Source organism: Pleurodeles waltl, chromosome 3_1 (genome assembly GCF_031143425.1).
Source record: "Pleurodeles waltl isolate 20211129_DDA chromosome 3_1, aPleWal1.hap1.20221129, whole genome shotgun sequence".
Lineage (NCBI taxonomy): Eukaryota > Metazoa > Chordata > Amphibia > Caudata > Salamandridae > Pleurodeles > Pleurodeles waltl.
Window position 1 is genome coordinate 837,625,307 of NC_090440.1, and position 27,537 is coordinate 837,652,843.

At 42.8% G+C, this 27,537-nt stretch overlaps 1 protein-coding gene across 1 annotated transcript in view; it reads right to left on the reverse strand.

Annotated features, from left to right (window-relative positions):
• The window catches only part of LOC138284680 (L-lactate dehydrogenase A chain), a 44,717-nt gene extending 17,961 nt beyond the window's left edge, over positions 1-26,756 (reverse strand). Inside the window, exons 1-3 of the mRNA XM_069223751.1 lie at positions 26,489-26,756; positions 23,316-23,450; positions 8,160-8,277 (exon numbers count right to left, since the gene is read on the reverse strand). Coding sequence (XP_069079852.1) covers positions 8,160-8,277; positions 23,316-23,444 — 247 coding nt within the window. The 5' untranslated portion in view covers positions 23,445-23,450; positions 26,489-26,756. The remainder of the gene's footprint in view (positions 1-8,159; positions 8,278-23,315; positions 23,451-26,488) is intronic.
• Between the last annotated feature and the right edge of the window lie 781 nt (positions 26,757-27,537).

Below are 27,537 nucleotides of genomic sequence, written 5' to 3' on the forward strand. Positions count from 1 at the left end.
TACTGTGCAAACTTGTATTTGTGGTTCATTACGCAAAGCCATGATTATTAGGGTGAGCACTATAAAGAAATGTTATAAGATCGGACTGCATTACCAACAGGTGTTCCAGTATAAAAATGTGGACACGTTTCCAAAGTTAAAAAATATGAGGCTTCATATAATGCTCTCTGGTTACATGCAAATATTTGCAGATGCTGAAAGCAAGATTAATGATTCATTGTTTTCAGAATAAAATGTTTCCAAAAAGTGCAACTACAGGGAGTGCAGAATTATTAGGCAAATGAGTATTTTGACCACATCATCCTCTTTATGCATGTTGTCTTACTCCAAGCTGTATAGGCTCGAAAGCCTACTACCAATTAAGCATATTAGGTGGTGTGCATCTCTGTAATGAGAAGGGGTGTGGTCTAATGACATCAACACCCTATATCAGGTGTGCATAATTATTAGGCAACTTCCTTTCCATTAGCAAAATGGGTCAAAAGAAGGACTTGACAGACTCAGAAAAGTCAAAAATAGTGAGATATCTTGCAGAGGGATGCAGCACTCTTAAAATTGCAAAGCTTCTGAAGCGTGATCATCGAACAATCAAGCGTTTCATTCAAAATAGTCAACAGGGTCGCAAGAAGCGTGTGGAAAAACCAAGGCGCAAAATAACTGCCCATGAACTGAGAAAAGTCAAGCGTGCAGCTGCCACGATGCCACTTGCCACCAGTTTGGCCATATTTCAGAGCTGCAACATCACTGGAGTGCCCAAAAGCACAAGGTGTGCAATACTCAGAGACATGGCCAAGGTAAGAAAGGCTGAAAGACGACCACCACTGAACAAGACACACAAGCTGAAACGTCAAGACTGGGCCAAGAAATATCTCAAGACTGATTTTTCTAAGGTTTTATGGACTGATGAAATGAGAGTGAGTCTTGATGGGCCAGATGGATGGGCCCGTGGCTGGATTGGTAAAGGGCAGAGAGCTCCAGTCCGACTCAGACGCCAGCAAGGTGGAGGTGGAGTACTGGTTTGGGCTGGTATCATCAAAGATGAGCTTGTGGGGCCTTTTCGGGTTGAGGATGGAGTCAAGCTCAACTCCCAGTCCTACTGCCAGTTCCTGGAAGACACCTTCTTCAAGCAGTGGTACAGGAAGAAGTCTGCATCCTTCAAGAAAAACATGATTTTCATGCAGGACAATGCTCCATCACACGCGTCCAAGTACTCCACAGTGTGGCTGGCAAGAAAGGGTATAAAAGAAGGAAATCTAATGACATGGCCTCCTTGTTCACCTGATCTGAACCCCATTGAGAACCTGTGGTCCATCATCAAATGTGAGATTTACAAGGAGGGAAAACAGTACACCTCTCTGAACAGTGTCTGGGAGGCTGTGGTTGCTGCTGCACGCAATGTTGATGGTGAACAGATCAAAACACTGACAGAATCCATGGATGGCAGGCTTTTGAGTGTCCTTGCAAAGAAAGGTGGCTATATTGGTCACTGATTTGTTTTTGAATGTCAGAAATGTATATTTGTGAATGTTGAGATGTTATATTGGTTTCACTGGTAATAATAAATAATTGAAATGGGTATATATTTGTTTTTTGTTAAGTTGCCTAATAATTATGCACAGTAATAGTCACCTGCACACACAGATATCCCCCTAACATAGCTAAAACTAAAAACAAACTAAAAACTACTTCCAAACATATTCAGCTTTGATATTAATGAGTGTTTTGGGTTCATTGAGAACATGGTTGTTGTTCAATAATAAAATTAATCCTCAAAAATACAACTTGCCTAATAATTCTGCACTCCCTGTAAGAAAAAAAACGTTTTTCTAAAATTACTGTGACATTTTAGACACCATTTCTTTGAAGCATCATTTAGTAAACTGTGTTTATACATGCCAGCATTAAAAAAAATATTCATAATGAAAAATCAGTTTAACCAGTTTCAACAAGATTATGGGAAATATTAAAAAACACAAGCATTGGCAAAGTCAATAAGTCTAACATTGGTGGCCAGCATTTTGGTTTTGTCAATGTGTCCTGTTTTGGCATGATTTTTGTAAAACTTTGATGTTGTGGGAGCTGCCGGGCCTCCGTCATTTTAACAAACATTAGCAAAAAGCAAAAATATTTTTTGTCTCAAAAAACACACCTTGCCACAGTAGTTCCTGGCACTGAACATAACTTTGTGTGCTGATATGCTCCTTATGAAAGAGAAGTATGCTGTCCAGTGAAGCCAGAAGCAGGAAGGGAGATAAAATTGTAATAATTACGAAAGATCTTGTTTAACGCCAGACCAAATGAGATGCCTGATTATTAATGGCAAATGTGCACCTGTGGTAAATGTACTTGTGTTAGTGTAGATTTTTGGCTTTCATGAATTCACAAGAATTTATGTAGTAGGCCAGGAAATCGTACTTCTAGAAAATATTTGTCAACTCCATTTTAGCACGAGCAAATATGCATGTGTATATTTGCTTATGCAAAAATCTGTTGAGAAAATGTACTTTCCCTCCAATCACTTTTTTTTCCCAACCTTGGAAGATGTTTAACTTCCGCTCTTGTCAAGGAGTACGTTTCCAACCTTTTCCAATATGGGAAAAGATAAGGGAACAGCTGGTGAAAACCAACTAGAACATACAAGTTATTATAGGTTTGCAATATACTCTAAAAAGGGCACTCCAACCCTGGAACTAGTGCTTACTGCTACCTCCAGTCCCATTATGCACATCTCCGGAAAGGTGGCAAAATAAGCGAATTGCTAATATTCAAGCTCTACAATAGTATGAGCCCTGGCATAATCTGAGAAGCTATTATCTAAGCTCTTACATAATGAGATTGCTGGCATAATTTATTGCTGCGCTACATGGCACCAAAGGCACAAGCAGATTTTGTTACAGGATAAGTAGATTTATGAAGCAACCTGTCCCATGGACAAGTAGATATTTTATTAAATTCCTCACCCCTGACAGAAGCAATGCAGATATAGCATTACTCCATGAAATGTATATAACCAAAACCACTGAAATACATTTTGCAAAAAAGTGGAGTGCAAATCGCTACCTCACCTCCTATTTCTGAAATGCCAGAGGAATATCTATTATCTGTAGAAAGAGACCTCTGTTCCACCCATTATGAGTGATCATTGACACAGAGGGGAGGTACTTTGTGACTGAGGGTATACTGGGTGGATGCATATTACTGTAATGGACATATACCGACAGCCCTTCATTCTTCCGAGCAGTATGAGCTAAACCCTGTGTCTCTTACCCCACGCAATACTTTGAGGAGAATACTTTAATGTGGCCCTACATAGTTGTCTGGGCAGGCTGAGCACTGTTCAGGTGCCCCAGTCAGCGACAGTAATAACACAACCGATCAATGCACATGAACTTGATGATGTGTGGCCTAGCTGATGCCCCATTTCTCAAGTTACTAGATAATACTTGCCCATGCACAATGCCTGCTCAACTATATACTACTGGCTCACTACTAATGATGCCTGTCCTTTGCCGAGGTCTGGAGGATTGGATGGCCTTGAGGTCAGGATTGCTTTATATGTTAAAGAATCTCCTGCTTATGTGCCGCAATCCGAGTTATCCATCCCAAGATAATTCTGCCTTCTTCAGGTTTATAGTGAGGCTTCAGTTCTTGGCGTTAACTCGGAGAAATTGACATGTATGCCTCTGGTGGTAGTCCCTCCACAAAATACCCATATCTCGAAAATGACAGTAGCCCCTACTCTAGCTCTCAGTTGGAACCTTAATATCGCCCCACTGCAGAGCGCAGTCAAGTTAGATATGGAGAACTGGGCTTAACTCCCACTCAATAAAATGCTGCTCTTACTCTACATTCTCTATGTCACTCAAAACTACCCCACTCCTCTCCAAAAAATAATTTCTTATATTACAGCATGCACCCACTTTTTGGGCCTTAGGCGCTCCACAAGTGTCACTGTCCGAATGCACACAGAGGCAACGTTTGACTGTAGGTTGTGATACCCAACCTCCAGGTTTACTACTGGCGTCCCATCCAATTCCTCTGAACTACTGACTTTTTAGTGACAGGAGCGACACAGCCATGCACCTAGGGTTCAAGTTCCTCAAACCATTTGATTTGTATTCTCTTAATAAATGCTGTACCCAAGATTACAAAAATTTTACTAAGAATTTGAACGGCATCAGTTAAACATTGGACGGCAGGACAGGGTAACTGCAAAGACACTTTTATGGCATGGCACATTTCTCAAACAGGCAACTAGCCTACCCAGATTCCAGGAATGGGACCTCATTGAGATTTCAACAGTGACTTTCAGAAAGCCAACCACATGAAATCTTTTGAACAACTATTAGCTAAATTTGCACTACATAAAAGCTAGTTTTAATGGTGCTTACAGCTCAGGTGCAGCCTGGATAGTCACAGACCCGTGCTCAATGCAGTGCCAGAGTTTCACTCTCTACATGTAGACATCACAATCAAGCAATGTAGGAGGAAGGGCATATCACATACTTTACAGATCCGTGGTAGTCAATTCCCCTAATCTCTTCTTGTGTCTTAGAGAAAAGTGGGAGGATGACCTTGAGGCCCAGGACGATGATGAATAGATTGAAGCTCGAATGGCCTAAGAGTTCCTGCCATTTCGTCCAGACTTTGACTCATACAGTTTAAATATCGACACCATGTTTATTACCAGTCCTACAGACTGTGGCAGATGGGTAGAGCCCATTCGGTCACTTGCTGGCACTGAAATCTTCCCAAGGGCGCATTCATACAAACCGCATGGAGTTGCCCTGTCATTGCCATATAACTGGGATAACATACGCTCACAGCTGAAGGGCGTACTCAGCTACAAATTTCCTTTAGAACCCGAGGTGGCCTGATGGGGGATTATGGAGGGATGTGTGGGTGGCTGCAGCGTTCATCGTTTGACTGGTCAAGGCTTCTTGATTGCAAAACGCAACATTGCAAAACACTGGTGAAGCACTTCCTTCTGCACTACCGTGGGATTAAGGAGGGGAGACATGGACAGATGCGACCTTAAGGAGAAGTCAGTGTTTAAAGCAGACCAAATTGGCAGCTAAATATCAGCAGATTTGGTCCAAATGGACACAGAGAAATGACACTTAGTGATCAGGGTCTGGCCACTCTGCACATACCACCAACCACCGCCAATTTTGGGGTACAATCGGAGGAATCCTTACTTCCTTTCTTCATTGGGACTTGATTTGCAATCATTCTTTTACATGCTATAAAAGTATTAAAATGTTTAACGTATACATGATTTAAGATGCCGGTCCCCTGCCCTTGGATGGCCTCAGTTGAACATATAACGATAACACTGTTAGACCACCCCCCAGCGGGGCTAAAAATGTCCATCCCAGGTCCTTAACGGATTGGAAGTATGTGGAGACTTAACTCATACTAAATACAGCATTGAGAGTGGAGATACGAACGGCAATAGGAGACGAGCTTCAGCTAAATCTAGGCCCATATACATACTTTTTTGCGCCGCATTTGTGACATTTTTTGACGCAAAGGCGGTGCAAACTTACAAAATGTAATTGTATTTTGTAAGTTTGCGCCGCTATTGCATAAAAAAATGACACAAATGCGGCACAAAAAAAAGTATAATTATAGACCTTAGTGTCTTTAGCTAATGGATTGACACTGGGATGTGTTCAAACTGATCATCAGGGGGATATGCATTGCCAAGCAATCGGGCATCTTGCGTGCAACCCACATTAGCTTAAGCTCTAACTCTGTGCATTATAAACTCAGCATACAGTCACAAATGATTCCAAACTTGACAGACATCCAGATCAAACTCGATGAAACAGGAACACAGCTGACAAAGAAATCGAACACGAATGTAACCGTGCAATGGTGATAGTGTATAAAAAGGGTGAGTAACTTGGCAACGTTTAGAGCATCTAATAAGCTGCCAGCGGCCGGTGAATGATATACTGCAAATACAAGCCAGCAAAGACAGCTTAATTCATGACACAAAGGCTCTCCTGCAAGAGTTCACTAGTATTTGTAATTTTTATGTCTCCTAATGCAGTGCAACACATGATGACATTACTGAATACATGGATAGGATTACGGTGGCTTGAGTGGAAGTTAGACATACCGAACTGCACATATCACAATAGAAAAGATCACATTTGTGACACATAATCTGCCTTGTGAGTGTGTCTGGGTAACTTTATAAAGAGTAAATTCACATCTTAAGCCCATATTAGCTGCGCATGTATAAGGAGGCACTTGTACGACTAGGTCCCTACTACCGTTGCTGCGTGAAGCTCTAATAACACTGTAATTAAAAAATCAACTATCAATGCAAATAATAAAATCCTCACCGAAATACTGGCAAATAGGTAGCTCCCAATATGGCAGAGTAAGATCCTTCCTGGCCAATCTGAATTTATCTCAGACAGGGCTACTACCCACAACGTCCGCACCATAATCACTTTTCTATTCCAGTTCCAGCTGCAACTCAATGGAGTAGTGGTATTTTTAGATGCTATACATTTCCTTAGACTGGAATTTTCTTTAGGATGTTACAAAAACGGGACTAGGTGGTGAATTCTTAGGCTGGGCCCAGCTTCTCTATGCCAGGCCTACTGTTAAAATCAGTGAATGATGCACTATTTGCACCTTTTGCGATCACTAAGGCTGCCTGTTTTTCTATATTCATTTTGCAAATGCAATGGAGCCACTAGCATGTAGGCTCCAGCAACATCACTCAAGTGCAGGCTTGCACTTTAAATCACACCTTCTCCCCATTTTACTTCCTGCAGAAGATATTATTTTAGTCACCAACGATCTAGGGTCTCATCTATCACCTTGGGATTCCGCAGATATGGTTTTCCCTCAGGCCTTTCAATAACTGAAGCAAATCTCAAATCTTACTCCAGACACCGAGACATGGAACCCTGACTTCATCCTTTGGATTGGTCTGGAACTTAGATTAAATACAAAAGAACTTGGATATGCCATGATGCTGACGTTTTTATTTGGGAGAACTACAGGGACACCCTTTCCAAAACAAAAGTGCAGTTAAAGTGATGGGTACAGCTTCCACGTAGCAAGGCGGGCCACATAGCCCTAAGAAAAAAATAATCCTAAAAATATATAACAGGTTTCTTAACATAATTATCCCATTAACTAAACACTTATTTTTTACTCTTTGGTCATTAATGATGAATGGTGGGCATGGGCCAACAATAAAGTGCTAAATTCTCATACTGCTGTATGAACCTCTTATCCAATGGTCTAGTTTAATCCACATCCCTTTTTCCCCACTCCTCATGGTGGAGACTAAAAATGCAGTGCCCATTGCACTGACAACCACAATGTGCCTGCACGCCACCCTGCATTTACAAAGCCACGACCCCACTTATCTTGCAGACAAGCTCACCATCCGTTGTGGCTCATAGGAAAGCCGCAGCCGGGACACCATCAGAGTGCAAACCAAAAAGTGCAGGCTTTTGCCATCTAATTTGGTTGTTCCCACTGTCTCTATTATGTCCGATCAGACCATTCCACCCACACCCTAAGATAATCCAACAAGGGGAGGAAAATACCCCCACTCACCTTACCCCTTAACAAAAAACGTGTAGCTGTGTGCCGGGGGCATGGCCCACCACTGTCTGCTCAGTTGCGGGTAAGAGTCCTTGTTTACTATAATAAACAGCTCACAATATATGCACTACTCTGCAGTACTAACAACTGAAATTAAGTGAATGTCAATATGAGGTGTTAATTATCTCTTGACCAGAATTTAGTTCTTACCGTTTATACAACCAATTAAAAAAATAATTTTCAAGAAGGAAATTACCTGTAACAATTGGCTTTGTTGTTATTAGCAGGAGATACACGTGCTTACCATACATCTGTTAGAGTCAGAATATATTTTAAGATAGCAGCAGCAATTACTGAGCTTCAAAACCAGTCTTGCAGATAGAGAACTTTTTTTGCAGTGTGTTCGTGACACAAAAGAGCATGTTTTTGCAGTGAAAGGGATGTATTTACCAAACAGAAGGGCACAGTCGAAAAACGGGTTTCTCATTGAAAGATTTCTATGCTCTCTCAAGAGATTAATTAGTGCGTGCAGCACTAGGCCTCTAAATTGTAGGTTTGCGAAATTTAGAAATAATGACCTTTGCTTGAGGTTATTTTGGGCGTCCGCAGGAAAAGGCTCCCGTGCTGCAGGTCCATCATCTCTCCCTTCAGCTTGTCCTCTATGACATCAACAAGTGCGAGTTCGTCACACAGGTCCTACGAGAAAGAACATATTTAGATGCATGCAGTTCAAAGTTTGTACTGGAGTAGAAACATTAAAGAGAAATCCAATGGAGTTAAAAGGCAAGCAGACATTGACATAATTAAATTGTAAATTACTCCTGCTCTGTGCAGGTGCATAGCCTAGAAAGACTACTTTTTAGTTTCCAGGTCTGAATAGTGTCATGATCTTAAGGCACTCTAATTATTGTGTTATTAATTGCTGTTTCTGTATGAAAACTTGCATACCCACATTTTTGTTAATGCCTGCATTGTGATAGTACAATTATTCAACAAAACGTTTTTGGGGGAAAAGTAGAGGGTTGAGGACAGGAAGGAAGAACCTGCCGTTGATTCTTGTAAATATACATTTTCCACTGTATATCAGTGGTTTTATGATTGTGCCATCTGCTTTTTCGATTTATGTCATTCTGTTTTGCTTCTTTCCTTGGTTCTGCACACTTTATTCACTAAGGAAAAGTAGGACATTTTATCTGAACTGGGAGGAGGTTCTTTAGTCGGAAGTCTCTGGTAAAACAATTCTTCCTACAGAATCGGATATATTCATCTGGCATGTTGGACCTCTGCTGCCCCCTCCATGATGATGACCAAGCTTTGAGCCACATTCAGTGACAACTCAGTCAAACATCGTGGGGACTGTCTGAACTAGCAACAAGTCTTGATGCTTAAGGAGCACTTATTCAATAGGGAGAGGAAGCGCTTTAGCCTGTGAGCAATATCTCACTTTATTTTCTCTCCAGACCTTCCTCGGTACTACTGCCTTCAAATTACTGCATCTTCAACACTTCTTGCCTGCCTGCTCTCAATCCTGCCGTCACAGACATTAAACACGGGGGCCTTTCACCAAGGATACATTTATGAAATTGTTTCAGGGTTGAGGAGAAAATAAAGAGCTTTACACTGGGCTAGTTTAAGCAGGTGTCCACAGCCAGTGTAGACATCTTTAGTCCAAAATCAAGACGTTGCTACAAGGCAGGGCTGTGCCAAATTGAAAATAGGCATGGTTGAAAGAAAAACCGAGGACATCTCTGAAATGACCCTGGCCTTAAAACTTTTATTAAAGAACTTGCTAAAAGCAGAGCTTCGGGTTGAACAAGGGAGATTACAAAGATTACGGAAGTTTCAGGACACCCTTCACTCCAAGAGCTTGAATGGAAAGTCACTCCAGTGGCAATGAACAGAAAGGTTTTGCCACTGACAACTTGACTGACAGGGTATAAATACAACGGGACCGGGAGGGGCCACCGTCCACTAAATGTGAAGGCTGAGTTGAGTGGCATTGGCACGTCAGTGAGTTAACAATACATGATGTGGCATAAGAATGATTTTCTTTGTTAAATCCAATCTAGGAATTTTCACAATTTGCATTACAACACTGGCAATGTCTCTTTAACACCTTCGTGCATATGGGGGTTTCTTCCACAGCCTACCAAATATAGGACTCTTGGAACAAAAGCCCCCGTACGGCTTAGCAACATGTTATCTTGATCAACCTTCTTCCTTGGCCCTTCCCTATTAACTGGAATTCTGACAGATCTGTTTGTATCGCACGTTGTGCATCTCCCACATGACAATTTTGATGTTCGCAGTTAAAATGACAAGATTCTGCGTCACACAAGACAAAAAATATGAAATTCTGACTGTTACGTCAGTTCTTGTACGGTTTATTTTAGAATCAAAAGTGTAATTGAGAAAACAGGCCCACTGCAGTTAGGGGTTTACATAGTCTCCAAAAGACAATCACCCCCAGAATCGACCATCAGCTCTCTACATTTACAGTGCTTGAGCAAGAGCCAAGGATGTCAGGCTTTTACCTACAGCACTCATCTGCCAGAGCAGAGAATTCCTTGCCATTGCCTCTCATTTTGTGGGCACTTAGGGGCTCATTCCAACCTTGGCGGTCTATGACCGCCAGGGTGGAGGCCGGCTGAAGCACCGCCAACAGGCTGGCGGTGCTTCATTCAGTATTCCGACCGCGGCTGTGGAACCGCGGTTGCCCAGCCAGGTCCGGCGGTTTACCGCCGGATTTCCCCCGGCTGGGGGAATCCGCCGCCATGGGGATTCCGACCCCCTTCCCGCCATCCTGTTCCTGGCGGTTTTTACTGAACATCGCGACGGGTGCCACTGCACCCGTCGCACCCCTGCAAATCCGCCGGCTCCATTCGGAGCCGGCTTCCTCTTTGCAGGGGCTTTCCCGCTGGGCCGGCGGGCGATCTTTTGGAGATCGCCCGCCGGCCCAGCGGGAAAGTTAGAATGACCCCGCGGTCATTCGGCGGTTCCCGCCAGGCGGGCGGCGCCGGCCGCCCGCCCAATTCGGAATTAAGGCCTAAGTTTGATAGCACAGTTTATGGTGTGAGCTTCTGAGCAAAGTACCTTTGCATTCTGCAGTTGCATGTTAATTTTCCCAAAGTGTGCAAAAAATTGCAATGGAGAAAGTGACGTCGTACATCCTATAGTTCAAACGTGGATACTTAAATGTGCTCCACTTTATAGCCAAACTGTAACACTGGAGAAATATCCACTTCCGTCATGAACCTTCTCCATGGGCCATCGTCATAGTCAGTCTGCACATAAAAAATTCCTCCATACACCACTATTTATCTTTAGTTTTATGTTCTAACCCCCATCTGCCCTCATGATCGTGAGTATATCTGAAAACGTTGAGTTTTAAAATTGTAAGCAGTAGAAGTCCTATTCCTTTGATGTGAGCTCCTAGTTGTACTATTATTGGGTCTTGAAAAGCTGGTTGCAGTTTGCGACCAGTAAAGAATTTTACAAGCTGACCTGTGAATTAAAAGGTTAGTTTGTCAAATTCTGATTCAGAGTTGGTCGCAATCAGCCCTACCTCACAAAAATGAATGAAGTAGTTCACAAATTAGAACTTACTCCAGTAGGAGGCTATCCTTAAAAGAAACAGTGCTGCGTTTTACACATAGTTGCTTTCCATTTTAAGTTTGAGAGTTGGCAGTGACCCTCTGGACCTCTGCTCACTCCCAGCAAACTTTTATTTTAATATCCACAAAGAGAAAGGGGGTCCTAATGGGACCCTTTCCCTTTAGCGAATGGGGTACCAATCCAACTCCGGAGATGGTAACTCTTAAATGTTTTGTGACCGAATTTTGTGGCAAAACATTGACACACTGAATCTGTATTTGGAAGGGACACCTACAATGCGCCCCTTCTAAATATCAAATCTGTATGGGGGACCGCAATCCCATTTTTATGACTCAGTAAAGTTTACCAATTCCTAAAACGGGAGTATTACACATTAAAAAAGCATTTTTGCCGTAGGAAACACATCATAATCTTTGCACGTCTAAAATTCCCTTTAAGCACTTTTTGTTTGTGGCTTTTCTACCGACTGTACTGTGATGAACAAACTGAGGACTTTAGTAGCTCAATTAAAGCTTTGATAAAAACTACTCTAAATACCTCAATTCAAAATAGGGAATGATTTTAGCCTGTCCCTCGGTGTTCAGCAAACTATTTATGTTCTGGGATACTATTAAGATAGAATTTGTATTGGAAAGACATCATCCATGAGACATATAAGAAGAACCAATCACATCCTCCTTCCTTTCTGCGATGTCTGTGTGGCAAGTGTTACAACCTCACTGAAACCATTCTCACAGCGCAACCTGGAAGTTAAATTTACAGGATTGCATCACAGTATGAATATTTCCCTGCTGCACAAATCAATAGGCAATCATCGAAGGATTATTTCTAAAACATAAAAGTCGTGTTTTCACCATGTGTACTACGTTGCAGTATTTTTAAGGACAAGATTACTAATAGAGTTGTTATCAGTTTGATTCTTTCTCTACAAGACTGCAGATGACCTTGCTAGTGTGTTTTCAGTTTGTATACCTTTCACGTCCCTTTTTGCTGCTTACAGAGTGAACATGCAGTGACAGTGCACTCTTTAAGTCTTGCCTGTCAAACAGAGAAAGCTTATCTTTTTGCGAAGGACCTGTTGTGAACTTACAGTGGGCATACATCGCGCCAATGGCTTACCATTGGTTGGCTTTATTGTCACTCATTTGCTTGCTTCTTATTCAATGGCATGCTTGCTTCTTGTGTTTGTTCCTTCCCTGGAGCATAGCCTCTTGGTGATCCTTTTGGCGGTCTGACTTGTATCTGTCCATAGTTCACATTAAGATAACTACGTTTTTGTTATTCATTCAACATCTATGAAAGTGCGTGTGTTTTATAGCTCTCTCCCTCATTTGCTGCTTCCTCCATCAAATACTCCCATGCCCAACGATGTGTTGCTCCCGAGGCCTCTTAGCTTGCCTGTTATAGTACAGTGACAGGGATATTTTACTGGAGGTACAGCTGAGAACCAGATTTTATCTACTGATTTTGTTTTCTCCTGCATTCCACATACAGAATGAGCGCACAAAATTGTTTACATGAAGGCTTTATGGTGTTGCAGGAAGAGTCATCTAGCTGGCATCGAGGACAGAAGGTGTATTTAGAATGCCACTTGCCTTCGAGACCTAAAGATCTGCTTCCATTGGCTACTAGAGAGGACCAAATGGCGGCGTCCTGTGAAAGTAAATTAGGGCTAGGCAACAGAGTTTCCCTTTACATGCTGACACTTCCTTATTCTTTTTTAATTCTGTTCAGAGTTCCCTGCGTGAAAGGTATTTAAAAAAGAAACTTTGCCATTAACAAGGATTGAACTCTGATCTCACTTAGTTTTGAGAAACCATAAAAATGAATTTGCTTTTCCGCAGGTATTTTGAAGTGTTTTCCCCCATTTGCTTTATTTTAAGAAAATCTTTACAGAAACATTAGCACAGTCAACAACATGGCATTCGCATTAAAAAGGCAAGAGCTATTGGCTTTGCCAGGGCTTGTTTTAAAGCAGTGGTTACCAGAGTGTTCTCAATTAAACAATCCCCCAATTAAGACGGCTATGCACAGTTGTTGCCCTACGTGTCACATATAAATTCCATAATCCCCTATCTCGGAGACTTCCCCTTTGATCAATCCAACTCACATAATCTCTAGAAAGGGCCAGTCAAGGCTGTTTTACAAGCACCGCAGGAAGGTGATCAGTTTGCTTCGGAAATGTGTGCGTTTGCCATAGTCATAAAAAGTGATGTGGTATAGTGATTTAAAAAAAACATTAAAATAAAGAATGCCTTCTATCTAAACTCTCCACTAATAAACTTTCCTACATATTTTCCGGGTATACTGAACAGTACTGAAAAAGGCTTACGATCCCTACCACTAGTATCCTAGCCCTCATTTAATGCAAGTTTATAGTGCACCCTTCTCTCGCACAAGGCTGCAAGGCTTTGCATTGCTAGGTCATATCTTATCGCCTTTCAAAGCCATAAAAATAGTATATGTAATGGAAACAGAGCTTCAGAGGAGAGCAAACCACCATAAAGAACAACTGATCATTATTCATTGCGACATAAAATAAACACTACTATCTTGCATTACCCTCTGGAAAAACGACTAGATGTTAACATCTATCAGGTCTTTCTCAGTTCCCACCGTGTACAATTATAGTAATTAAAGGAAGAATCAAACTTATTTGGATGTAAATTCATCTGTATCACTCCTGACGAGGCATTGCAAGCTGACACATTACGTAAACTAGATCATATTTCTTAACTGTGGGCGTTTTCTATCGGAAACTAAAATGGACCCAACAGTCCCCAGTTGTATGGACGGTCCCTCCATACATACTGTCGGGTCTCTGCAGGACAGCCTACAATTGGCATATAGCTCTTCCCAATTTACATATGTACTATTGGGATTCTCAGATCCTTGCTTTGAATGGCAGGGTCTATGCCCTTCATAAAGACTCCTCCATACAACTGGACATAATTGCTACGGACAGGAAGCGTTCACAGTGAACATTTAAACATTAAAGGCCTGGTGAAGGGCAACATCATAATCTTGGGTGAAGAAACAGAATAATATGAGAAATGCAGTGTGAGTGCGTGTGGGGTAGGGGGTAATCTTGTTGGAATATCTAGGGTATGAGATGTAGCAGGGGCAGAAGATATTAAACCTTGGGGCTTCAAATACTTCCAAATAAAACACACATTAGCATCATGTTTGATAAGACTGATCCACCCTACCACATATCAAAGCCTACTGGAGGATTTATCCAAAAACGAAGTGTTGGCTCTATACAACATCCTCATCACTAACATGCAAGACTTACTGCAATGGCTTAGATGCAAGTAGCAGAAGGCAGGGGCACTCTCGAAGACTCAGTAAGAAGCCACAATAATGCATTCCAGAGAGCTGGCAATATGCATTGCAGCATGACAAGTCAAATTGAAGACACTCCATGTTGCCTATTCTAACGGTAGATTGAAAAAGATGTGGTGAGAGATGCTAGATGTGTGAGGTGCCAGGAGTGGAAGACACTCTTTTACACACCGTACAGGGTTGTAGGGTCATACAGTTCTTTTTGAAAGAGGTGGACAATGAACCCTCTGAAATTATAAATGTGAGTATCACAGATTTTGGGCATCCTGAATGATGTGGACCTGTCCAGGGTTAAACAGGCTAATGACTAGGAAAATAGATATTGTAATGAAGTGGGAATCGCAGCATGCCCAAGTAGGGTAAGATGGTGCATGGTATGGGCCACTGTATGGAGGCTGAGAAGGTAAGGTTGCCCACACAAGTTTGGGGAAATGGTGGGGTCCATGACAAAGGCATTATATGTTGGAGGATGAAGATAATGGACCTACATCAAAAGAGCATTCTGCATATTAGGGGACCACTAACTGGTTCGGTTGGTGGGCTCAAGGAGGTTAACAGTGCGACTACAGTTACAACCAATGCTTTCAGTGTAACCCTATCCACTCTAATGTACTACATTGCCAGTAATTTTGCCTATTTCTGGGCCTGGTTTATGGTCTGCGGGACATTTTTAACAGTTGATTTTACTGAAATTAACACAAACATTTCCTACAGCAAGCTCAAATTTAGGCAGTATCTCATACCTTGCAAAAAAAAATAAAAAATACCCATGCAGCGCTTCTTTACAAGTTCAAAACTGCCAAAATGTCTAAATGTGGGCCACTATTTTAGCTTTCAAATCCACTTTTGTTTGGGTGTCCGGGCCTATCTTGCCTCCCACCTCTACCCTGCTGAAAAGCAATGAGGAAACACAACATACAAGGGCATTTCCTCAATTCACGAATGAAGTCCATTTTTATTTTGGTGCCCGGGCCTATTTTGTGTCCCAGTCCGACCCTGCTGAAGAGCAATGATGAAACACAGCATGCAAATGCATTTCCGCAATTCGTAAGAAAATATTTTTGCTTATCTGTTGTGTGCGACTTAAGTAGAGAAAGTGCTTGCTCTGTTCATTGCAAACATCCAGGCTAAGCGAATCCAGCACAAGTGCTTTCCATTTTTTATCTCCAAGTTATGTAACTGATTAATGTGTGATTGCATGTGCCAACAAAGCAAGCAGGAACCTGGCACTGCACGTGTTTACCTTTCTCAGACTCTCCCAGTTGGTTTTTTATACACTGATCCAACTTTTCAGCCCTTAGTTATGTGGATTAGGTTTTAGGTTGGTAGAGATCAGGAAATAAATACACGAACAGTAGATAGCGAGAGGCCACTGAACAACATTCATGAAAGTATCTGTAAGAAATTGGATTGCTGGTTGAGGGTGTGCACCCCTACTCAAGCAGCAACCACAGTCATTTTCAGAGTGAGGCACAAGCACACACCAAATTAATCTGCGCTCAAACCTTTGGTAGCTTGGCACAGAGCAGTCCGGCTTAACTAAGAGGCAATATGTAAAGTATTTATGCAGCACTTTAAACGGTAAAAAAGTGAAAACACTACGCAAGAAATACCCCACAACAATTTAGAAAAATGGAATATGTTTTATAAAATAAAACAAGATCAATGCTACAAAAATCCAAATAGTAGAACTGGAGATATGCAGGTTTAAATATTTCACTGAAAATCTGGTTGCACTGAACCAGAATAAAGTTACAAGTTCAGGCCAACCATGATGGAGCACAGACAGGCAGCTAAAGAGAACCAGTTATACCCCCTGAACAAAGAACCTTAAATCATGGTTTGCAGAGTGGCGCAAGGGTCCGTGTTGCAGATGCCTTGTGCAGCAGAAGCAATGCATTGGTTCCCAGATGCGGCGAGGCTGCGATGTAAGGTCTTGCATTGCTGTCAAGGATTCCATGGATGAGGGTTTCAGAGGAGATGCGCCCATTTTGCTGGATTCACAGAGGCTGGCAGGGCACCTTAGGCCTACTTCCAAAGGTCCATGACTGGGGCAGCACCACTTGGCAGGTTAAATTCACAGCTAGCTGAGTCCATGTGCTGGATTCAAGGTTGCTGGAACCTTCTGTCCTTAAGGCTCTAGTCAGAAGACCAGCCAACTAGCCCTTGGAGGCTCTTTGGGGTCCTGGGTTTAATAGATGCAGGTCCAGTTCTTCTCACCCGGCAAGAGGGTAGCACAGCGGGGCAGCAGTCCTTCAGAGCAGCAGTGCAGCAGAGTTGCAGTCCTTTCAGCAGCATAGCAGTCCTTCTTCCAGGCAGAGTATCCACAGTCCCAGAAGTGTACTGGTGTCTGAGGTCTGGAATTTATATCTAGCTGTGCTTTTGAAGTGAGAGAAACTTAGAGGTTTCATATGAAGTCCTCAGACATCCTGCTTTCCCTGTCTTGGCTCCAGAATATCTACAGGTGGGTATGCAGCCGTTTGTGTGAAGGCAGGACACAACCTATACAATTGAAAGTAGAACTGTGCCCAGCGCAGCCCTCCCATCCTGCTAGTGATGTCCCATCCAGGAACACCTAAACTCTCTATTATGTGTGGCTGTCTAGGAAAGAATACACAAAGACCAACTGCCAGCTACACCCAGTCATGTGACCCAGAGACAGGCTACAAGCACTAAATGGATAAGGCAGGAAAATGACAACTTTTTAAAAGTGGAATTTTCAAAATCTGTAATTTAAAATCAGAGTATGAGAGAGAAATTTTCATAACAATTCCAAAAACACCAAACATGACCTGCTTACATGTTCCCATTTGGAAATTACAGATAATCAAATGTAATAACGTAACTCCAATGTTCATGAAACATGTTTAAATGGGCTACTTGAATGGGTGTCTCAATGGTAATGCGGGCGCTCTAGAAGCATTTAATTTACAGGTCCTGGGTACATGTACTACCACTTAACTAGGTACTTAAGTAAATTAAATATGCCAATTGTGGATAAGCCAATGTTCTCATGTTTTAAGGTGTTAGCACATGCACTGGTCAGCAGTGATAAACTGTGCAGAGTCCTAATGCCAGCAAATACGAGATCAACAAAAAAGGAGGAGTAAGGCAAAATGTTTGAGGGGAAGACCACTCCAAGACTGACATGTCTAACAGTGCTGTCTTTTGTATTTAGCAACTCATGCTAATCAGCGCCATCTGATGAGAGATTTAGTGCACTGCAATCACTGGAACATCTGCTTGGTTCAAACACATCCAGAAGCTCAGCGCTGTGGACCTAAGTTTCACCACGAGCATAGCATGGTTCAAAGAACAGTTGCAAGACTGTTGTGTCACAACGACTTCAGTCACATCCATTTGGCCCGATTCACTACACTCCAAAGACATACCACCCCAATGGCTGATCTATATTAATGAGGAAGGACCTTTTAAGGGATCTCTCATTACAAAGTTATACTCTGTAGAAATTAGGGTTTGCCATGTCTCTCACTCTGTCGTTGATAAAATATGTACAAATTAGCAAACCACACAACAAGGTGACCTCAACCTCACTAATACAATTATTCCATTTATAATTCAGATCAGGACAGATTTCATACTTGCCAACCGTGCTGCCTGAGGCAGTAGCCTATCGCTTTTACTGTAGTTCCACTGCCTACCAATTTTCTTTTGATAAGTAAATTTTAATGAATTTTAGAAAACGAGTGTCATTCAATCCAACACATTCAGTAATGACAAAACAACTCTGGGCCATGGCAGTACACAGAACAATCACTGCAACCATAAATGCATCATGATGGTAGTCTGTAGAAAGCCCACCACTTTCCCCATATTTTGTTTCTGGGGATAGCCATGTGCTTCCTATATTGCTTTCTCTTGACGAATGCACCAATCGACTCCCTTCTGCCTTAGTTGGAATGAGGGGGGTGAGGGGTGCTTCAACAAATGAGTGACATCTCTTTTGGCTACCAAACACACCCTCCCTTTGAAGGTCCTTTCTGAACGAGGACCCACCAGTGCTTCCAAAAGACCCAACAGTAACACCTTAGGGTCCCTGTCAATAGAGCGCCCCAGAACTGCTGATAGCTCATGGCCAGCCCCATCCGAAAAGGAGCGTAACCCATAGCAGCTCCATGCCACATGGTAAAAATCGGCAGCGTGAAGTGCGCAGTGGCAGCAGAACAGGTTGGGTGTGTGGATGGGACCTTTCACAGTATACGATTGAGGAACAAGTAGGTTGCATGCAGGTAATTGAGTCACAGGCAAGAGGGGATCGCCAGAACTGGAGGGGCTAGGCAAGCCTCCCTCTAGTCTTCATCATCCAATTCGCCCGCCCAACAAGCCCACCTCTGTCTCAGGGTGGCCATGCCATCGGGGGAATTAACAATCAAGGAGTGACAGATCACGGAGAATGACCCAAGCGGCCCAGGAGGATTTTGGCTTCTCCCTACCAATTTAAAGTAGACTTCCTCCTATTTTCAGTTGCCGCCCATGCGAGCTGCAGCATTAAAATTTGCCCCTGTTCAGTCTGGCACACAGATACATTACTCACCCTGCATTCACAGGTGCACACTGCTTGAAAAGACGGTGGAAAAGTAGGGAATGTGTAACAGCAGAAGTGGTGGGAAGCGAAGGGTTAACCTGGAGGAAGAGAAGGAAGAAAGCGAGACGGGGAGGCGATGGACAAGAGGACCAGATGTGGTGGAGATGAAGGATATTCATAAGAGAAGGGGAGATTGAAGAGGAGAAAGAGGCATGAGTGTGTTAGGGGTGGAGAGAAGGTAGAGGAAGAGGCAGAAGTCAGGCATAATGAGAGGAAGATGGAGAAGAGGAGTGATGGGTAGGTTAGATCTGAGAATGAGGGGAGACGACTCGAAATAACAGAAGGGGAGGAGAGAGTGAAGGGTGAGCCTGGTTTTATAGTAACCTCAATGAGGCAAAAAACAATTTCAGTGACATCATCACTATGATAACCACCAATTTTGAAACCTGAAAAAGCCAAACTCTTTTTGGTCACAGACTGGCAATTATGAGGCTGCGGTGCAACCAAAACTGCTTTGGTTTCTACCGGACATGAATATCCAAGTGGCAGTCATGCCTCAGTCCACCTCTTGCAATCTCTTCCTACAAAAAACACTACAAATAGGTTCTGTGGCTATCTTTAGAAAAGGGATCCACATACTGCCAATCCCGAGACTGGACTACGGCGGTACCCGACTCCCTTATAGGGAGTCTTCAAAGTAGATCAAGGTGATAATGCGACTCACAAATTGCACTCATCAGTACAGCTTCCTAGTGGAGCCAATCATGAGAGAAGCATTTTTAAAATCATACTACTCAATTGCAAGTTAATCCAGCAGCAAAACCCATTTTATCTGTAAATGAAATATTGTCTGAAAGAGTATGCACAAAATAGTGATTATCACCTACGTGATAAATTTCTAAATTTAAAAAACCACTGTGTTCTAAAAACGTCACATAACGGACTTAATAGGACCACACTGTAAAAAAAATTTTTTAAAAAGTTGTCTTCCAGCAGATCTGAAAACGTACCAATTTTTAAATTTCATATTTAAATATTTTCCTAATAAGTCAGGCCAGATGTAAAGCTTGCATATAACACAACTATTTATTCTAGCTATGCAATATTTTGGGCTTTATGAATGTTTTATGTTTAGATCAACAGTGTTTTTTTTCCGGGATACATGTATTTCAAACTTTAAACAACGTAATAAACTGATTTGTTTCTAGCTTAACGGGCACAGACTCCAGAAAATGGACAGATATTGTGCGCTACGTCTTGGTAACCTGAGAAATATAACAGAATGTTCTTCCGAGCTTTTGTGCCTTTAGAATAAACTAAGAACTGTCATACTCATTCCCTCATTTTAGTATGTACAGTACCCTTGAACGTCCTCCTTGCGAACCAGATAGGATCAGATACATCTGCTAGATGTTGACAGTAGTAGTGGTGTACAGGCAGATCTGAAACAAGGATTGGCAAAGCCAATAGGTCTTGCCCATGCGATTGTGTTTTAGCCATGTTGTTGAATGGTGTAGCTGCGGTTCAACATCGCTAAAAATTAGAGCTGTGAGTGGGGTAGACTGGGGAGAGCAGAGTAAGGTATACTGGGGTGGATAGGAGCGGGTTAGATTGGCATAGAGTGAAGTGGGGTAGAGTGAGGTATCATGAAGTGGGTGGATTGGGGTAGACTGGAGTGGGGGAGTTAGGTAAACTAGAACGGTAGATTGAATTGAAGTGGATTGGAATGGGGTAGATTGGGGAAGAGTACAGGACAGTAGAGTGGGGTAGATTGGAGTGGAAGTGGGTAGATTAGGATAGAGTGAGGTAGATAGGAGTGAGCTAGGACCAGATTAGACTGTGGTATATTAGGGTGTTATGGGGTAAATAAGGTGGGGTAGCTTGGGTTAGGGTGGGGTAAACTGGAGTGGAGTGAAGTAGACTGGAGTGGAGCGAATTGGATGGGGTAGATTGGAGCAGGGTAATTTGGGGTGAAGTGGGGTAGATTTGGGTGACGTGGATTAGACTGGACTGGAGTGGGGTAGATTTGTGTGGCATACGGTAGTAACGAGAGAAGTGGAGACGGGTAAATTGGATAAAGTAGAATGGAGTGTTGTAGACTGGGGTAGAGTGGAGTGGAGTTGGATACAATGGAGTGAGAGAGATTGGGGAAGAGTGTGGGAGAGTGGAGTGGAGTAGAATGAAGAGGGATGATTGGAGTGGGGTAGATTGGAGAGGAGTGGGGTGGGGTAGACTGAATTGGGTTAAGTGGGTGAGTTGGGGAAAAGTGAAGAGTAGGAGACTGGAGTGTAGCACATAGGGGTAAATTAAAGAGGGGTATATTGGAGTAGGGTAGACTAGGGGGAAGTGGAGTGTGGTAGACTGGGGTGAAGTGGGTTAGGTTGGTGTGGACTGAGGTAGATTTGAGTGAGTGCAGATTTGAGTGGATTGTGCTAGATTGGAGTTAAGTGGAGAGGGGAAGATTTGAGCAGAGCTGAGTGTAGTACAGGGGAATATAGCTGAGTGGTGTGGAGTATGGTAGAGTGGAGAGGGGTAGATTGGAGTTGAATAGATTGTGGTGGAATGGGGCACAATAAAGTGGAGAGGAGTTGGATAGACTGCAGTGGAGCAGGGTATACTGGAATGGAGTGGGGTCAATTGGACTGGGTAGAGTGGAGTAGTTTGAAGTGGATTCGAGTAGACTGGAGTGGAGTGGGTTGGACGTAGATTGGAGTGAAGTGGGGTAGATAGGAGCAGTTTGGGTTAGACTGAGTGGAGTTGATTGGACTGGAGTAGTTTGCCGTGGATTGGGAAGAAGTAGATTGGAGTGAGGTAGGTTATAGTGGAATGGGGTAGACTAGCCTGTAGCGATGTGGACTGGGGTACAACGGGATGTAGTGGGGTAGACTGGGTTGTGGTGGAGTGGGTAAATTAGAATGGAGTCAATTGAGTGGAGTGAGGAAGAGTGGACTGGGGTAGACGAGTAGATGGGGATAGATTGTAGCGAAGTGGGGTGGGGAAGAATGGGGTGGGATGGGTAAATTGGGATGGGTGGAATGGAGTGGAGTAGATTAGAGTTGGATAGACTGGTCGGAATGGGGTAGACTGGAGTGGTGTAAGAAGAGTGGAGGGGCATAGAGTAGAGTGGTGTGTTGTATCGTGGAGCACATGGCGTAGATTGGAATAGGGTGTAGTCAAGTGGCATGTTGCAGAGTGTCTTAGAGTGGAGGGGCGTACAGTGGAGTGGCATGTTGTAGAGTGTAGTCTTGTAGGATGGAGTGGCGTGGCATTGAGTGGAAGGGTATAGAGTGGTGCTGTGTGGAGTATACATGATGTGATTCCACACTGCCATTACAGAAACACATTTCAATTGAAATCACCATTATATTTGCACTAAAATATGGCTTTACTTCACACAAATGATAGTGTGTGCAAATGTCATAACCAATTATTTTGATCGTATTCAAATATTTTTTTCCACCACACTTCAGAATTATGTAAAAAGAGCTTTATTTGTACTCATTCTGATATATTCTGACATATCAGCATAGTTCATTTTTGTGTGATAGTAAAAAAGAGAACATCCTTCTCGTCTTACATAGGTACTCAGGGTGGTCACATAAATTCTCTTACTTTGAAGTCAGAGAAAGAAAAATAAATACCAAGCTCCCCGGAAGAGAGCCTGACATTTGACCTATGTCTTTAAATGCACAGAAAATGTGACAAGATAAGAACAAGATTCAATGGGCTGTTTAGATTTTGTGGAAGAATACAGTAAACACTGTTTAGGCAATGGAAGGGGCGAACTGAACCTGGACAGCCAAAGGCAAATAAAGCAGGCAAATAGAAAGCGAGAAAAGATGAGTTACAAACCACAAAGCCAATGGTAATCAGCGAGTGGAATGCATTCTTAGGTCAACCTTCTGAAAGTTCAGAAGATGTCTTTAGCAAACCAGACATCTGCACTGCCTGGTAGGCTGCGACCTAAAAACGTAGTTTTGCAAAAGTGACCAGTATAGTATCTCAGTGAGTAGTGTCTCCTACAGAAATCTACGATAAATTGTATTTAATTTCCAACTTAGTGAGCCCAGTCTCTGACCTACATCGATCAACTGAACGTACACCAATAATTTTGGTAATCATTGATGCCTACTTTTGTAACTCTCCAAAAGGATTCAGTTTGTGGCATGTGTTCTATACATGGTCAAATCATCATTTTTATTATTATTACTATAATACTTAGCCATACTTTCATGAGGATGCTGATGGCACAGGCCATGCCCACGGCGCCAACACCAACTACTGTGATCTTGTTCTGAGCGGCATGATGTTCTTCCTTTACCACATTGTGGACCAGCTGCTCCTTGACAGATGCCATGTTGTTCTGTGTTGGGGAAGGGTTAAAAAAAAAACACACACAATTCAGACCGTTTCTCAACATTTAAGCATACTAGCACAAAGCAAGTTTAACATTTTGATTTCCACATCAAGATTTATAGTTCTAATGACTTAAGGCCAGGCTAGCAGAAGACACTACTAAAGCAGAATAGCAGATGGGCTTGTGGTTGCACAACTGCTTTTCAGGGTAATTGGTCCTTTCATAATGATCCAACTTCCTTGCAGCAGTGATGTAACCCTTACTGTAATATTTCTCTCTCTAAATCGTTTTCAAGAAAAGTTTGACTCCGGTGTAATAGGAGGATTGGTTTTTGAATACCAGTTTGGCATGACATTGCCCGAAAAGGGGCAGATCGCAGCAAAAAGTGTCTTGATATACAAAGACCTCCTGTGCATTACTTCTTTGAACCATGTGGTAGTCCCTTAGACCACGCTTTCCGGCTCCAATAATTAAATTCCCTGCTCTAACAAAAGTTTGGGTTTACTCTTTTTGTATAGAAGTAAAAAATATCATTCTAAAATGAGATCAATCTGAAAAGCTAAATAGTCGGTATGGGATAAATTACTCCCATTACAAAAAAAAACAACAACAAAAAAAAAAAACAAGGCAGACAATTATTTAATCTGGTAGTAGGCTCATTTGCTATTTGCAATACAGATAGAATCATCGAAGGTATGGATGTGTAAGAGTTCTCCAGTCTGGGGGAAGGAAATAAAGAAAGGTGATCAGCGAGAAATCGAAGGTAAAAGAGCCGATTGTTTGTCTGTTGAAAAATAAAGTCGATGATACAAATCTAGAAATGATAATGTAGAAGTATTGCAATCTATGGAGTTCTTTCACTTCCTTGCTCAAATGTTTCAAGTATTCTGACTTTGTCTTAATGAGGAGCACACGTGAAACAGTGTTTGAAGAAATAAATGCTGAAGATCAGGCTTGCTGGACTGCTCTCACTTCCACGTCCCTGCTACTTTGAGGATTAAAGGCAGCTGCACTCTGGCACCACAGGCCCTTCATGCTGCCAGTGGTATTTACTGAAAGGTCGTCGGTGACAGGAAGGTCACTTACAGTAGCCTTCAGACTTCACCCTCCCTTACCACAGGAGGTTTATTGGGGTTGGGGGAGGAAAAGTGTATACATCGTGAGACTTGCTCCCTCCTTTCTGAATTCAGGAATGTGACCTTGTAGCTACCCCTCCCTACAGAAGGGAAACTCGCTAACTTAAAATGACTGCATTTTCTCTCTCAAGCTTTGCTAATTTTGCAGGCCTTCCTTTAAGGCCGCTATTTCTTACCACGTTGTCATGGCGTGGTGCCTAATGCATTCTGGTAGCCTCTTACACTTAGGGTGTGGTAGTCTTGGTTTTCTTCCATTGAATCTTTAACAGTATATTTGCAATGATTGTATAGAACGATTTGTAAAAGAAAACACAGACTGGATGATGCTCCGGCGACATGCAGTGTAATGGTGTACTAGGGAACATAATTTTATGGCATATATATTTCTCACTGGGGCAAAGGTGGGGTTGAGTCATTGTAGATTTGGACTCTTTCGTCACTGTGCTTAGAAACGTATGTTCGATGAGCTGTTTGTGATTGCGTATGAGTCTCAAGCCAAGAAGGCGTTGGTAATATTACATAATTTTCACTAGTAGAGTTACCAGACGATTCCATGTTTCTGAGCCATCACATTTCCCTCCGTAGGTTATTATTATAGAATCGGTATATTGTCAGAATTGTTGTCTTGGATTTCTTTCATTGAACCAATGAGACTAACATATTTGAAGACAGTGAAATGAAAAAAATTCTCAAGAGTGTAAAAGTGGTATTCCAGTGACACGGAGTTCTCATCTAACCGTATGCACCAGTCACAGGAAAATGCTTCTACCGACCAACCCCTGCAACAGCGGCTTCTGAATTAAATAACTAATAATACCAAATATCTAAATGGTTTATTTTGTGGTGACACAATTATGCATGTATTAAAGGTCCAAAATGCATGTAACATTAATTCAACCCAAAGGACGTTTCAACAGCCAAGAAACGACACGGAGAGTGGACTTTTAAAAATGCGCGCCCTCATAATACAATGCAGCAGAATACTAGAAGCCCTGGGATTTACAGGCATTTTATAGAAGTGATAATTAGAAAAAAATCCAACAATGTTCCTCAGCGAAAGCAATTTTTGCTGCGTGTTTTTCATTCCACGCTGAAACGTTATCAAACTATTTTAAAATGTGTAATTCGCAGCATTCCCATCAAATAATCCGAACAAACACCTGCTTCACAGGGGACGGCGGTGTTAACTGACGCTGATGGGCTGTGAAGGACGGCAGGAGGCGGGCGAGCACGGCTCACTCCCCAGGAGAGCTTGAAGGTCACTGAACGGAAATGATGAAGGCTGCATCATCCTCCCGGAGACGGGGAAAGCGTGACTCATCTCCGGCTGGTGGAAGAAGATGGGGGCTGTGTTTGGCGAGGGAGGGTGGGTCGAGCCATGCATGACAAGCCCTGCTGGGGCATTACCTGTTTTTTTCTTGGTGTGGGGAGGGGGAAAGGTAAACTGGGGCATTGCGCACAAGGGGACATCTGAGGGATGCTATACATTATAACAATCCATTTCAGAAAGGGTGACGTTCAAAGCGGCCACCAGTAAAATGGTGCCCGATGGAACAGAATCCATCTCTGACATAAGGTGAAACTATCATCCTCCACCTAGAGATCGTCCTAAAATAACCACATAATTGAAGGTGTGTTGTATAACTGGGTTCGTCTAGTGGACGGTATAAAGAGTAAATGTAGAAAGTATTTCAGTTTCAATGGTGATGCCCTGTTGGGAGTTACACCCCCTTGTGTAAGAAGAGCCCGTCATTGCATTCTCCATTGGTATAATCACTGACGGCTTGCCTGGCATTGTGCATGATGGCGTCTGTGAAGTCGCGGTGCCCTAGCAATATCTAAGACCAGGCAGCTCTCCGTCGCTAAGCATGCATTCCCCCTCTCCGCCCGTCCCTGGTGCCTGCTCACCTGTACTGTGCGTGAACCTGCTGTAAACACTGCTGCTGCTCCTCCACCGTGCCCTGCTGCAGTGCTGCAACACGGCCAGGGCTCGGTGGGTATACATAGGAGCACCCCCCAGCTACGTCACTGGCTGGGCTGTCACACCTCATTTGCGTAAGTAGCGGACGTGCTGGCGGCCATGTCTCACTGCACGGAGGAAGAACCGAAGAGTGCGAAGTGGCAGTTGGGCGGCCACCGCCCTTGCAAGCCCTACCTGAGGAAGTTGTTTGACTGCATGGGAGACCTGGCATGAAGCTATCGTTGTGTCGTTCGCGAGATTTTATAAGTGCCTATAGTGAGCTGCACCCTGCTTGGGAACTGCAGAGCTGTGCAACTGGCTACATGTTAGTGCTGGAACGTAACAGTTTATTTTTCTGCACACGAGTGAGAGCTGTCTCGTTCTCTGCCTACAAGGGCTATCAGGAAACGGTGCATTTTACACCATAGAGTTGTCTTTGTAGGAAAGTCAGTGCTTTAAATGGGCCGGTACTGTCCGGTACGGAGTCCCGGCAGTGTTTTTCTTTTTAGAGGGAGAATGCCTGCACTTCTCAAGAAAAACGTAATACTTCAAATTGGAGAGTGCAGGTACTTCTCAGAAATAAGTATTCTTTCCATTTTTCCATTTCAAACACTGAGAAAAGAGGAGCAATCTCCTAATAGACGATTTGCGGAATTAGTAGAAATCCGTAGTTGAGAACTCCCCAGGTTGGGTATGTCAATTGCATTTCATTAACGTTAACATAGCTGCCAACGTTTCAGATTGCTATGTGACATTTTCATACTTTCAGTGTAATTATGAGTGACATCTCAACTACTATGAGTGACGCTTTCGCGCAAGCAAAATTAAGGGATAAAACCAGGGAACCATCTAAATATCGTAATATAAGGAAAATACTATGCCTCCCAGTGTACATCAGCGCCACCTTGTGACCTTTGATTATAGTACTAGGAGCCCGAGGAAACAAGGGCCCGTATTTATACTTTTTTTAGCGCCGCATTTGCGCCGCTTTTTGACG